Here is a 15,147-nt window from a genome sequence, read left to right as displayed (position 1 = left end):
CTCAGAAAGAAAGGCTTTTGTAACTGCCCAAGCGGTTTACCTTGCCTGCTGCCTAGACAGAGCCAATTCACCAAGACAGGGGAATTGCAACAGAGAAAGAGTAATTCATGCACAACTGGCTGTGCGGGAGAGTGGAGTTTGATTATTACTCAAATCAGTCTCTCTAAGCATCTGGGGAGCAGAGTTTTTAAGGATAACTTGGTGGGTCAGGGGAAGCCAGTGATCTGGGAGTGCTGATTGGTCAGGGATGAAATCATAGGGAGTTGAAGCTGTCTTCTTGCACTAGGTGGGGGCCACAGGATCAGATGAGCCAGTTTATTGATCTAGGTGGTGCCAGCTGATCCATCAAGTGCAGGGGCTGCAAAATAGCTCAAGCACTGATCTTAGGAGCAGTTTAGGGAGGGTCAGAATCTCGTAGCCTCCGGCTTTATGACTCCTAAACCATAATTTATAATCTTGCGGCAAATGTTAGTCCTACAAAGGCAATCTACTCCCCAGGCAAGAAGGAGGTCTGCTTTGGGAAAGGGCTGTTACCGTCTTTGTTTAAACTATAAACTATAAACTAAGTTTCTCCCAAAGTTGGTTCAGCCTACGCCCAGGAATGAACAAAGACAGCTTAGAGGTTAGAAGCAAGATGGAGTCAGTTAAGTTAGATCTCTTTCACTGTCTCAGCCATAATTTTGCAAAGGGGGTTTCACTTTAATCACAGTATAACAGAGGATACTGAAGGAACCAGAGTCCTTCTTGAGAAATTATAGCCCTGAGCCACTTTCTCACAGTTGGAATTTGAACATATTTCTTTTTTTCCCTGGGCACTTGAGACTGTAGTGCAAACCAAACTTGTCACTTAATAAAACATAATGATTAATCTTGATAATAGATAACTTCAGCAGATCCTTAGTGAATTCCTTACTGTTCTTCGTTTTGATCATTAGCTATGAATCTTTCCTTGTGACATCTAGATCACACCTAAAGTTTTGGGGAGTAAGGCAAAGTTACATGGAACTATCTTAAACTTCACTCGGTGTTTTCTCTGCTCTTGGATAGAATAAATGATTATATGGTGATGTGATTTGAGGGGTACTAAGAAGCCTACCTCTTCCACAATTTTCACCTGCATTGACTCCTGAAATTCTCATCATCATAGCCATTCCTGCTAGTTTCTCCATTTTCCTCCTAAAAGATCCCTGTTGAAACATTTCAAGGGGGCAGGCCCTATTAGCAGATTACCATAAGAGGACAACGTGACATTTCTGGGGTACTCAGAACCGAGGGTGTGGGGGTGGACAAAATCCAGTAAAGGGAAGACAAAAAGATTACTTGCTTAATTTTACCGAGAAGCATTCTGAATTTTCCAACTGAGTCAAAGCAGTGCTTCTCAAAGGTTTATATGCCTATGAGTCACTTGAGGGTCTTGTTAAAAAGGCAGATTTAAGTTCAGTAAGTCTAGGATTTGGATCTGAGATTCTGCACCTCTAACAAGCTCTCAGGTGATGCCTGTGCTGCTGTGGAGGACCACAATTTGAGAAGCAAGAAATTAAGCTCTCATTTGGCTAGAGTGACCAGTTATCCTCTTTGCTCAGAACCAAAGGGTTTATTTGGGGCACAAGATTTTTGGTGCTAAAACTGGTCCTTAGGCAAATAGGACAAGTTGGTTATCCTATATTTGTCTAAGATTGCAAAATGGTAATATAATATCAGCATAGCTATATGAAAACCTCCATTAACTGGCATGTATGAGAACTAGCTACATTAGTTAACAGCTTAACTAGGTTGATGGATTTTTCCTTCTAAAACGTGTGCACCTATTCCTTTACTCATAAGATATTCTTACCCTTCCCTATTAAGAGTGATGAAACTTGGGTTAACTAATTAAAATGAGATACAAAGGTCACAGTCTTACAACGTCTTTGATTGTTCACAATCTCACAGGACCTTAGGAGTGGTTACCCTAAACAGATCACCCTAGAAAAATGGTGGGAGATGGCGTTTGGGCTGTTCTAAGCCAAGACAGATTTTGAAATTTTTTTTTTTTTTTTTTTTTTTGAGATGGAGTCTCTCACTCTGTCACTCAGGTTGGAGTGCCATGGTGTGATCTCGGGTCACTGCAGCCTCTGCCTCCTGGGTTGAAGCGATTCTCCTGTCTCAGCCTTCCAAGTAGCTGGGACTACAGGCGTGTGCCACCACGCCTGGCTAATTTTTTATTTTCAGTAGGGACAAGGTTTCACCATGTTGTCCAGGGTGGTCTCAAACTCCTGACTTCAAGTGATCATCCCGCCTTGAGCTCCCAAACTGCTGGGATTACAGGCGTGAGCCAGCGTGCCCGGCCTTGAAAATATTTTTAATACAATTCTTGGTATAAGTGGCATTCCTGTAGTTTATTTCCCAGAAAAGCAGAGAACAAAAATTAACATGAATCATATTAATAATTTAGGATATGAGTTATTTGGATTTGTTATTCCTAATTATAACACAAAACATATTGATGTTATAAGAAACAGAATATTCTAGATGTCAGCTGCCTGTGTCATGAGTCGATCTTATAGGATAAATTAGTAAGTGGGAAATAACAATGCCAAATAAAAATGGCTCGGGAACATATCAAACTTCATTTAAGGATAGGGTTCATTGAAAAAAAAAAAAAAAAAGGTAACTTCACCTCCAACCAAATCCAACTTTCCCCCTTTCCTGGCAATTATAATCATTTGTCATGGCTTCCCTTTATCGTCTTATTCTAGGTGCCACAAGGCATTCCTGGAAGTGTTTGCCTGGCAACCTGATTTAAATGAGGGGGCTTACCTAAGAGAGGATAAATTCAAGACCCACTTAAATATAGCTATCATTGGCTGGGTGTGGTGGCTCACGTCTGTAATCCTGTAATCCCAGCACTTTGGGAGGCTGAGGTTAGTGGATCATGAGGTCAGGAGATGGAGACCATCTTGGCTAACAGAGTGAAACCCCATCTCTACTAAAAATACGAAAAATTAACTGGGTGTGGTGGTGTGTGCCTGCAGTCCCAGCTACTCTGAAGGCTGAGGCAGAAGAATCGCTTGAACCGGGGAGGCGGAGGTTGCAGTGAGCCAAGATGGTTCCACTGCACTCCAGCCTGAGCAACAGAGCGAGACAGTTTCCTGTATGTCAGGCTCTGTACTAAGTGATTTCTATGAATGATGTCATTTAATTCTTACAACCCTGGGTATTAGTATCCCTATCTTATAGATGAGCAAACTAAGACTAAAGGTGGGTAAGTTATTGACCCAGGGTCACAAGGCAGAACTGGTTTTAAAACCTGCTCTCGACGATCATATGCTACTTGACATCTCTGTGGGGCTCAGAATTCTGAAAAGAAAGATAACTCTATGGGGAGATTGAATCCCCACACTCATGCTAAGAAGTTAAACTCTTTACGTGTAAGAATAAGTGAGGAAGTCGCTAGGGGATCTTTCTCCTATGTTCTCTGCATTTATTTTCCTGTACTTTGTACTTCAGTATCTTATGGGGATCAAATATATAAATGAAAGAGTGCCTCAAGTGTCTTGGAGGAATGCTAGGAAGGCCTTCCTGTCCCTTTAAGGCATATCAAAATATTAAGAAAATCAATAAAGTATGGTGGATGAGGTTATAGGCTCAATGTTGTAGTTTGGATATACGTTTTTCTGAGTAAAAGATTACTTTTTTTTTTTTTAATTTCAACCAGGTATTTAATTGGTCTGGCAACTGCACAATATACAAATTTCTGAAAGGTATCTCCTGTTTGAAAGCTAGCATAGCTTCATCCCAGTAATTAATTCAGACAAATACACAGAACACAGAGAAGTCATAAATTATACATGGAAGACTCCCAAACCAATTAACAACTAAACTCAACCTATACAGCTTTCTATTTTTCAGGCTTCCGTATACATATTAAATAAATAAACAGCATGTCTACTATCAAAATAATTTTAAAAATTCAAATGAATTCAAATAAATTTATTCAAATAAATTTCAATGACATTTTCAAATGAAAATATTACTGATATGGTTCACAGTTTTTCTTCTCACCTAAAATAAAGAGCTTTGCCCATGGTCTCAGGACAGAATAAAGAGAGGAGAAACCCCCTCCAGAAATAGATATGCAAATCCAAAAATATTGGTCCTGGGTGTTTTTTTGGGGGGCTGCGGGGTGTTGGTGAGACTCAGTAGAAGCAAAAGCTCATGACTATAGTTCAGTGCCCGCCCCCCACTCACACGCACACAATGCCCCCTCAAAAGCCAGGTCACAGGCTTGCAAATTAGGCAGCATTTTCCTTTCTCCAAGATCTCCTCTCCTTGACCAGATTTATATTTTCTCTCTCCCCATCTAGACCCTTTCCAAACGAAAGTTCTGTGTTAGGCGAAGCCTCCTCTATTTATGTATTGAGTTTAGGTAGTCAGAGAGAAGAGGGAACACAACTTCATGGAGCCCTTACCTGTATCAGACTTAAGAGTCAATGTTCAAAGGATAAGACCAGAAAGGAAGACATGAGAAACCATTCTCAAGAGCAAAGGGGTAGGCCCCTCATGTAAAAGACGACCTTTTAAAAAGGAAAGAGATGCTAACCATAAATTTAGGATAGCGATTACCTTAGGTAAGGGAAAGAGAGGGACAGGATAGGTGACATCATAGTAGCAGATTTACCTCAGTTACTGTCAGTGTTTTGGGTCTCAAGTTGAATGGTGGGTTTTCAGGTGTTCACTATAGTTTAGTAAATAAATAGATAACATAGAAGAAAGCCACTGTGTACCTCAGGCATCAGGAAGAAACAAAGAGAAGACAAGAAAAGGAAAGGAAGAAAGGCAAGGTCAAGAAAAGACAGGCTCTGGTGTCAGACAGATTTGAATTCTGCCACTACTGGTTGGTTATAATTTCTCTAAACCCGTTTGATTACTTATAAAATGGAAATTATATTAGGTTAAATCATATAAAATTACTGATCTTTGACCTTTTTAGATTTACAACTTACCTCTCTAGGGATTCTGTGAAGACAAAATGAGATAAAGTCCAGACCTAACAAACAAGAGCTCAGTAAATGTTGTCTATTATTCTTCTCTTTATCTCTTACAATTGCAAGTACTCTGGCAACATTTATTCACATGAACCTACTTCTCCTTTCTCTAGTAAGTGCCCTCCTATCTCCATCAAAAGTGGTAAAGAATTGATATAACCAATTCAAATCAAAGTTAGTCTTTGGATTATACATAACTATTAATGATTAATGGGAAGTTGCAAGTTATATCTCATTTTATCATTCTTGTTTTGTTTTGTTGTTTTTGAGATGAAGTCTTGCTCTTTTGCGCAGGCTGGAGTGAAGTGGTACGATCTCGGCTCACTACAACTTTCACCCTCCAGGTTCAAGCAATTCTCCTGCCTCAGCCTCCCGAGTAGCTGGGATTATAGGTGTCTGCCACCATGGCTGGTTAATTTTTGTATTTTTAGTAGAGATGGGGTTTTGCCATATTGGCCAGGCTGGTCTCAAACTCCTGACCTCAGGTGATCCACCTGCCTTGGCCTCCCAAAGTGCTGGGATTACAGGCGTGAGCCACTGTGCCTGGCCTTAATCAACTCTTATTAAAGCTAGAAAATTATTTAAAAATAAACCTCTACACACATAGGTTTGTAACTATATGTAATTATATATTCTTGTTCTTTCCTTAGCTGACTTCCCTACACCTAGTATAACTGACTTTGAAATTCCACCTTCTAACATTAGAAGGATAATTTGCTCAACCTCTGGAGGTTTTCCAGAGCCTCACCTCTCCTGGTTGGAAAATGGAGAAGAATTAAATGCCATCAACACAACAGTTTCCCAAGATCCTGAAACTGAGCTCTATACTGTTAGCAGCAAACTGGATTTCAATATGACAACCAATCACAGTTTTGTGTGTCTCATCAAGTATGGACATTTAAGAGTGAATCAGACCTTCAACTGGAATACACGTAAGTGACATTGTTCTGGGGAGTTTCTACTATATCGAATCTAAAAAGACAATATAGTCGTGTGTCATTTAATGATGTGGATACATTTTGAGAAATCCATCATTAGGCAATTCTGCCACTGTCTGAACATCAGAGTGGACTTACATAAACCTAGATGGTGTAGCCTACTGCACACCTAGGCTACATGGTACAGCCTAGTGCTTGAGGCTACACACCTGTACAGCATGTTACTATACTGAATACATAGGCAGTTGTAATACAATAAGTATTTGTGTATCTAAGCATATGTAAACACAGGAAAGGTACAGTAAAAATACAGTATTATAATTTTATGGGACTACCATCATATATGCGGTAGGTCATTGAAAACATTGTTATGTGGCACATTACTGTAACTCAGCCAGATACATTTTAGAATTGTCATATTTACTTTGATAGTATTTTATAGTATTTTTAGATACACAAATGACCATGTCCTATTATGACTTATTAAAGTCACTGTGAGGGCTAAGCACAGTGGCTCACGCCTGTAATCCCAGCAGTTTGGGAGGCTGAAGTGGGAGGATCACTTGAGCCCAGGAGTTCAAGACCAGCCTGGGAAGCATGATGAGACCGACTCTATGAAACATTTAAAAAATTAGTTGGACTTGGTGGCACATACGTGTAGTCCCAGGTACTCGAGAGGGTAAGGTGGGTGGCTTACTTGAGCCCAGGTGTTCAAAGTTGCAGTGATCTATGATCATGCCACTGAACTCCAGCCTGGGCAACAGAGTGAGACCCTGTCTCTAAAAGAAAGAAATAAAATAATTTTAAAAATAAATTTAAAAAATAAAGTCACTGTGCAAGGTGTGATAATGTTACTAATTTTCTTTTTATTTTATTTTTTTGAGACCACCTCACCCTGTTGCCCAGGCGGGAGTGCAGTGGCACAACCTCTGCCTTCCGGGTTCAAGCAATTCTCCTGCCTCAGCCTCCCCAATAGCTGGAATTACAGGCGCCAGCCACCACCCTCGGCTGATTTTTTCTGTCTTTGGTAGAGATGGGTTTCACCATGTTGGCCAGTCTGGTCTTGAACTCCTGACCTCATGACCCACCCACCTCAGCCTCCCAAAGTGCTGGGATTATAGGCATGAGCCACTGTGCCTGGCCTTATTTTCTTGTAATAAATATTCTAAAATTTATATATACTAATAACCACTATCCATCATCTTAAAAAGTTATTGTAAAAATATTGTTATTGAAAGTATTAAAATGTGCCCTTTGGAATTGCCCTTAGGGATTTGGTACTTTCTTTTAGGGCATGCCACCCACATGGTTCCATGGTGCCAAACAATTTTTTTTTTTTTTTTTTGTGGGTGAATGTGCTTTTTAAGAACTATTGGTTCCTTCTGAACCAAGTCTGGGAAAGGTGAGTGACAAACTCCTTGAAGACAACGCCTGAAAAGAGGTCATTTTGGAGCAAATATTTTACCCTACTGGTAGTAAACTCAGAGAATTCTCTTTCCCCGAGAGGTGAAATCACTTGAAAATATAAAATGAAATCGTTGGGTTTACATGAATATATGCATCTTAGGCCTATAATGGCTTAAGATGGCTTACAAGGTGAACTCAGATGCTCAAAATATTAATACTTGTTTAAATTGTATGGTTGATCATACAGAAGACCACAGTCTCTCTCCCTACCCCGAGCCCCACTCCCAAGGATAGGTTTTGTGACTAGAGTAAGAAACAATACACTGAGTTTGATATACAGTTGCACATAAGTATATAGCACAATATATATTATATAGTATGTCTTTACTTATAGTTGTGAAGTGGATAATTTATTTTAGATGGTCTAGTAATTCATGCTAGTATATGATTTACTCTAGATCTTTCAGTGTTACAGCAGATTCTTTTTTTGGGGGGATGGAGTCCCGCTCTGTTGCCCAGGCTGGAGTGCAGTGGCGTGATCTCGGCTCACTGTGACCTCTGCCTCCCAGATTCAAGCAATTCTCCTGCCTCAGCCTCCTGTGTAGCTGGGACTATAGGTGCCGGCCACCACGCATGGCTAATTTTTGTATTTTTAGTAGAGACGGGGCTTCACTATGTTGGTCAGGCTGGTCTCAAACTCCTGACCTTAGGTGATCCACCCACCTCAGCCTCCCAAAGTGCTGAGATTATAGGTGTGAGCCACCACGCCCAGCTACAGCAGATTCTTTATTTTCCTCAATGAGATAAAATTTCATGGGAAAATTAGGTCAACTATAAACCAAACATTGACATGACTATTGATACTCCAAACTTATCAGTCTCAGTCATCTTTTATGTGTTGTAAAAATTTTATTAAAATGAGGCTTCAATCATAAAGATAGTTTATTAAGTCTCTGTTTTTACCTTCTTGTTATAGAATTATTTAACGAATTTTATATTATTCTGATTGAAGGTAGAAAACAGTAGAGTCCTGATTATTAAATCAGTAATACTAGCTTGAACTGCATTTTGATTTGGACATTATTTATATTGGAATATGGATATATGTGACATTCTAGGACAGGGGTTGGCAAATTTTTTCTGAATAGAGCCAGGTAGTAAATATTTTAAGCTTTGCAGTCACAGTCTCTGTTGCAACAAGTCAATTCTGCTGGTTGTAGAATGAAAGCAGCCACAGACAAGACATAAATGTTCCAACAAAATTTCGTTCTTTCTTTCTTTGCTTTTTTTTTTTTTTTTGGAGACAGAATTTCACTCTCATTGCCCAGGCTGGAGTGCAATGGTGTGGTCTCGGCTCACTGCAACCTCTGCCTCCTAGGTTCAAATGATTCTTCTGCCTCAGCCTCCCAAGTAGCTGGGATTACAGTTGCCTGCCACCACAATTGGCTAATTTATGTATTTTCTTAGTGGAGATGGGGTTTCACCATGTTGGCCAGGCTGGTCTCGAACTCCTGACCTGGCTGGTCTTGAACTCCTGACCTCAGGTGATCCATCTGCCTCAGCCTCTCAAAGTGATTACAGGCGTGAGCCACCACGCCCAGCCACAAAATTTCATTTTTAAGAACAGGTGGCAGGACAGGTTTGGCCCATGTGCTATAGTTTGCTAACTTAAAGATTTTGTGGTTGGAGAGCTTTGGTGTATAAATGTCTGAAATCTCATTAATTGGACTGTGTGGGGATTCTTTAGAATAAGATTCAAAAGCAAATAATGCATTTATGGGAGGTCAAGGGCTGACTGCACTAACAAATATACATTAGATGTACAGTTCATAGAAATGTTACAGGTCAATGTGAGTAAAGTTTTGACGTGAAAAGTATTAGTCTGTTTCCATGCTGCTGATAAAGACATACCCAACACTGGGCAACTTACAAAATAAAGAGGTTTAATTAGACTCACAGTTCCACGTGGCTGGGGAGGCCTCACAATCATGGCAGCAGGCAAGGAGGAGCAAGTCATGTCTTACATGGATGGCAGCAGCTAAAAAGAGAGCTTGTTATAAGGAAACTCCTGTTTTTAAAACTATCAGATCTCGTGAGACTCATTAATTATCACAAGGACAGAGCAGGAAAGACTCGCCCCCATAATTCAGTCACTTCCCACTGGGTTCCTCCCATGACATGTGGAAACTGTGGGAGTTATAATTCAAGATGAGATTTGGGTGGGGACACAGCCAAACCGTATCAGTAAATAACTGATCTGGAAAAAAAAAAAAAAAAAAAAGCCCAAATGTATTAATTAAGCAGATTGGGCATATGATTCTTTTTAGTGTAGTCCCACCAAATTTGTTTTCCCTTGATAAACTGGAAGGAGATAAATCTAGGAGAGTCATACTCATGGTATCTAATAAGCTACATGTGCAGATGCCCTCACACAGCTGTGCACCTTGGATTCTGGGTCTGCCCCTCTGGGGTGTTACCAGGTTTCTAACAGGTGTCATGACAGACCTGGCTTGCTGCTACTGAGGCCTCCCTCTTTCCCTCACACACATACTCTCTCTAGGTTGAAGGAGGCTTGTGGATGGGTGTGGAGTGGAAGCCAGGAATGAGCTGAAGCCTGTGAAACTTCTAGACACCCAAGATAACAGCAATGGCTTGTTATTTTTTGTGTCATTCTAATCTGTAGAGGTCAACTCTGATAATCACTTGATGTCTCCATGCAATCTGGTGTTTTAGAGAAAAAAGAAAAACCAACTCTCCTATCTTTAAGTGGTAGATACACTATGATTAAACAGGTGTTTTAGAATGATTACTGTGACAGCAATGTGCAGGAATTATTAGAGCCTAGGAAACCTGAGGCAAAGAGACCGGTTTGCAGGCTACTAAGTGGGAGATGAGAAAAATCTCAGCTAAGGCAGTTGCTGCAAGAGATTTGGGAAAAAGCAGTAAGTTCCAGAGATATTCTGAATATAGAACAGAAAATACATGGGAGCCTACTGGGAAGTGAGCACAAAGAAAATACCACACTCTTATTTGGGTAACTAAATGGTATTGTTATTCACTGAAATGGGAGAATACAGGTGGTAGATATGATCTGGAAAGCATGTAGTAAATTCAGTTTTAATCAAGTGGAAATTCTGGCATCCATCCAATATATAAATTTAAAAATCAGATGACATTTTTGTTTTTTTCTTTGTCTTTTTCTGAGATGGAGTCTTACTCTGTCACCCAGACTGGAGTGCAGTGACGCGATCTCAAATCATTGCAACCTCTGCCTCCTTGGTTCAAGCAATTCTCTTTTTTTTTTTTTTTTTTTCCTGAGACGGAGTTTTGCTCTGTGGCCCAGGCTGGAGTGCAGTGGCGTGATCTCAGCTCACTGTAAACTCCACTTCCCAGGTTCACACCATTCTCCTGCCTCAGCCTCCCGAGTAGCTGGGACTACAGGTGCCCGCCATCACGCCCGGCTAATTTTTTGTATTTTTAGTAGAGACGGGGTTTCACCATGTTAGCCAGGATGGTCTCGATCTCCTGACCTCGTGATCCGCCTGCCTCGGCCTCCCAAAGTGCTGGGATTACAGGCGTGAGCCACCACGCCCGGCCTCAAGCAATCCTCTTGCTTCAGCCTCCCGAGTACCTGGGATTGTAGGCATGCACCTCCATGCCCCGATAAGTTTTTGTATTTTTAGTAGAGACAGGGTTTCACTATGTTGGCCAGGCTGGTCTCGAACTCCTGATCTCAGGTGATCTGCCCACCTTGGCCTACCAAAGTGCCGGAATTACAGGTGTGAGCCACTGCACCCGGCCTCAAATGGCATTTCAAATCTTGGGTGTGGAGGATATAACCCAGGAAGACTGGGGCCAGGAAGGGCAAAATGGGACCACAAACAGAACCATGGGAACAACAATAATTAGAGGACAAGAAGAGGAAGAAAAGTCTTTGAAGCAAAGCCTTCAGAGAAAACCGAGTGCAACAAACCGAAACAGAAGGATGTGGTGTCACAGAAGTCCAAGAAGGAGAAGATTCCAACTGGCCAAATGCTGATGAGAAGTCCAATAAGAGAAATAATAAAACTAGGCCAGGCACAGTGGCTCACGCCTGTAATCCCAGCACTTTGGGAGGCCGAGACGGAAGGATCACCTGAGGTCAGGAGTTTGAAACCAGCCTGGCCAACATGGGGAAACCCTGACTCTACTGAAAATACAAAAATTAGCTAGGTATGGCGGCATGCCCCTGTAATCCCAGCTACTTGGGAGGCTAAGGCAGAAGAATTGCTTGAACTTGGGAGGCAGAGACTGCAGTGAGCTGAGGTCGTGTTACTGCACGCCTGGCCTGGGGAACAGAGTGAAACTCCATCTCAAATAAATAAATAAATAAATAAACAAAACTTACCACTAGGTTTGGTAATCAGAAAAGTAAAAACAGGGATCTTGGACTCCCTGGTCCCTGGACCCTGTCTCCAGCCCAGCCTTGCTAGCTCTGCATCTGGTGCATGCTCCTGCCTCTGACTCAATGGTTTGCAGGAAAAATTTAGAGAGCACAACAGTGGCAATTCGCAATGAAGAGATCTACTGCAAATCCTGCTATGGAAAGAAATATGGGCCAAAAGGCTATGGTTATGGCCAGGGCACTGGCACGCTTAACATGGCGAGAGGCTGGGCATCAAGCCAGAGAGTGTTCAGCCTCACAGGCCTACAACAAATCCAAACACTTCTAAATTTGCTCAGAAATATGGAGGTGCTGAGAACTGTTCCAGATGTGGGGACTCGGTATATGCTGCCGAGAAGATAATTGGAGCTGGAAAGCCCTGGCACAAAAACTGTTTCTGATGTGCAAAGTGTGGGAAGAGTCTTGAATCAACAACTCCACTGAAAACGAAGGTGAAATCTATTGTAAAGGATGCTATGCAAAGAACTCTGGGCCCAAGGGATTTGGCTATGGCCAAGGAGCAGGGGCTCTTGTTCATGCCCAGTAAGATGTAAACCCAGAACTAAGCATCACACACTGATAATCTCTTCGTTATCTAGGCACAGATAATCTTTAACACTAAACTACTGTGAAATTCTACCAGCATTGAGTATTGTATATTACCCTGTACTTGGATAGGCTGGGCTAACTCAGAGGGAGAGAGCACTGTATCATACCATTTTGCTTTATTCACCAGCATTTTTGGGGAACATTTCTTTTATGTTTTAAATAAAACTTCAGCATGGGGGGGAAAAAAAGGAAAAACAATAAGTTAGTAAATATTCATTTATTTGTAAGCCATTTCAGAGAAACCAGATGAGCTGCTATAATTTGTGTCCCTGCCCTTTTTCCAGATGTTGCTAACTATTCTTCAAAGCAGCTGAAGAATAAACAGTGTAGCTGCTGCTCCTGATCTGGAGGCATGGACCAGCAGCACCATATCCACCAACACCTTTCTCCTCCCCACCCTCATCCTTCCTGTGTACTTCTTGTGCTCTGTGGGACTGAAACTACAGCTGATAACCTTCAGAGCTCTCTTCTAGGATGGTCCCACCTAATACCAAGCCATATCCACACTTAGTTCTTTGCTGGACTTGTTCTGTATTTCCAGTAGCTCTAGGCTAGAGGGTGAAAAACCTGTATCCGAAAGTGAATGCAAAGTGGCTCCTGCAGCTTTAGGGCAGCTACTGTGAGGTAAGGATGTGTGTGATGTGTATGTGTTGACAGACAATATGGTAGGAGAAAGGGAGAAGGCATGACAGAGCTAGAGAAGGAAAAATAAAGTATACATAGAACACAACATCAACCAGTTAGTAGTAATACATAGTTATAATCAGCTATAAAAGTGAGATATTACAAGATGGCTTGTAAAAGATTTCCTTAAAATCTTCCTTATATCAACTTAACTCAGTAAATGCAGACATTCAAAGTGCCTTTTTCACTTTTAGTATCTGACATCTGAATATTAGTTGCCCACAAGTGTGTGCCTGATGGAAGAATTATGCAAGAAAAATGCTAGCAGCTGCATACTGGAGAGGTGACCAGACAAAGAATACTCCACAGTTGCCTCAATAGAAAAGGCACAGAATGAATATCAGGCAGTAGGAAACACATTACAGCTGACATTATTCTTTTCCCTCCACAGCCAAGCAAGAGCATTTTCCTGATAACCTGCTCCCATCCTGGGCCATTACCCTAATCTCAGTAAATGGAATTTTTGTGATATGCTGCCTGACCTACTGTAAGTACTATCATACTATCATCCTGATCTCAATTCTGGAAGATCAAACTTTATTAGCATGGTTCAGCAGCTCTCTGAGATTTTAGCCTATTCTCTCTCATATTTACAGAAAGTCTGTGGAAACATTAGCATCTCCTTTACTTGTCTCAGTAAGTTCTGTTCATTCACTGGACATTTTCCGACACCTCCTACACGTGTGGCACTCTACTAGGCATTGGAATTACAGAGCTAAGAAGTCGCTGCCCTCAAGACACATTCTAGTTTAGTCCATCTATTTTTTCCCTAACTTCATATATTTTTGGAGACTGGGGTTTGCTAACTAATTTGAAAATGTTTCTGATGCTAAATGATATTCTAACTTTTTTTTAAGGGCTAGTCAATTTGGCAGGTGAGTTGTTAAACACTCCTTAGTGAATTCCAACTTCCATGGCCACCATCCTGCTGATATTCTAATTTTGATTTGGAGTTAGAGAAAAGGCAAATTGACAAATTTTGGGGCCAAGAATCATTTTCTTGGAGGAGGGCAAGATGCACTGATACAGTCGAGAAACTACATGGCTACAGGTGATCCTACCAATTCTCAGTTCTTGGGCCGGGCAAGGTGGCTCACGCTTGTAATCCCAGAACTTTGGGAGGCCAAGGTAGGTGGATCACTTAAGGTCAGGAGTTTGAGACCAGCCTGGCCAACATGGTGAAACCTCCATCTCTACTAAAAATTCAAAAATTAGCCAGGCATGGTGGTGTGCACTTGTAGCCCCAGCTACTTAGGAGGCTGAAGCAGAAGAATCGCTTGAACCCAAGAACCCAGGAGGCAGAGACTGCAGTGAGCCAAGATCACGCCATTGCACTCCAGCCTGGGCAACAGAGTGAGACTCCATCTCAAAAAACAAACACACACATTTTCAGTTCTTTTTTTTTTTTTTTTTTTGAGATGGAGTCTCACTCTGTCACCCAGGCTGGAGTGTAGTGGCCCAATCTCTGCTCACTGCAGCCTTCACCTCCCAGGTTCAAGCAATTCTCCTTCCTCAGCCTCCTGAGTAGCTGGGATTATAGGTACGTGCTGCCACACCGGCTAGTTTTTGTTTTTGTTTTTGTTTTTTTGTATTTTTAGTAGAGATGGGGTTTCACCGTGTTGGCCAGGATGGTCTTGACCTCCTGACCTCGTTATCTGCCCGCCTTGGCTTTCCAAAGTGCTAGGACTTCTTGTCTTTGTAATTCCAGTGCCTAGTAGAGTGCCACACACATAGGTGTCTGGAAAAATGTCAATTTTCTCAGTTCTTTAGAATACATTTTTGGATGAAAGATCAGGAGTGGCTGATGAAAGAAGAGATTTCTAAGATATTTTACCCTATGAATTTACACTTTGGGTGTTAGACATATGCTGCCCTCAATCTCTATGATTAAATGAAGAGGAACTGCTAGTTCTATGGTCTGAAATAAGGCCATAATCACTATGAAGGGGTACCAATTCTTCTTTGAGTAGAAATCATGTACGCTGATCAAATAAAATTGGAAGATCAACATCTGCTGATTTTCCCAGGATTTAGCACCAAAAAAACCCCAAAGCACAGT

General features: G+C 41.4%; 1 protein-coding gene and 1 pseudogene across 3 annotated transcripts in view; both read left to right on the top strand.

Annotated features, from left to right (window-relative positions):
* Window positions 1-15,147, top strand: part of CD80 (CD80 molecule) — a 34,029-nt gene that overhangs the window by 15,267 nt on the left and 3,615 nt on the right. For 2 of the 3 annotated variants that reach the window (XM_003893967.5, XM_021934079.2), the window contains exons 4-5: window positions 5,678-5,959; window positions 13,480-13,575. In XM_003893967.5, coding sequence (XP_003894016.1) covers window positions 5,678-5,959; window positions 13,480-13,575 — 378 coding nt within the window. Of the gene's footprint in view, window positions 1-5,677; window positions 5,960-12,688; window positions 13,029-13,479; window positions 13,576-15,147 lie in introns of those variants that run through there. The other variant, XR_002520288.2, reaches the window with a different exon arrangement.
* Window positions 11,698-12,682, top strand: LOC103881858 (annotated as a pseudogene).

This window comes from Papio anubis, chromosome 2 (genome assembly GCF_008728515.1).
Source record: "Papio anubis isolate 15944 chromosome 2, Panubis1.0, whole genome shotgun sequence".
Lineage (NCBI taxonomy): Eukaryota > Metazoa > Chordata > Mammalia > Primates > Cercopithecidae > Papio > Papio anubis.
Note: the sequence above shows the minus strand (reverse complement) of the source record. Positions and strands in the feature narration are given on the sequence as shown.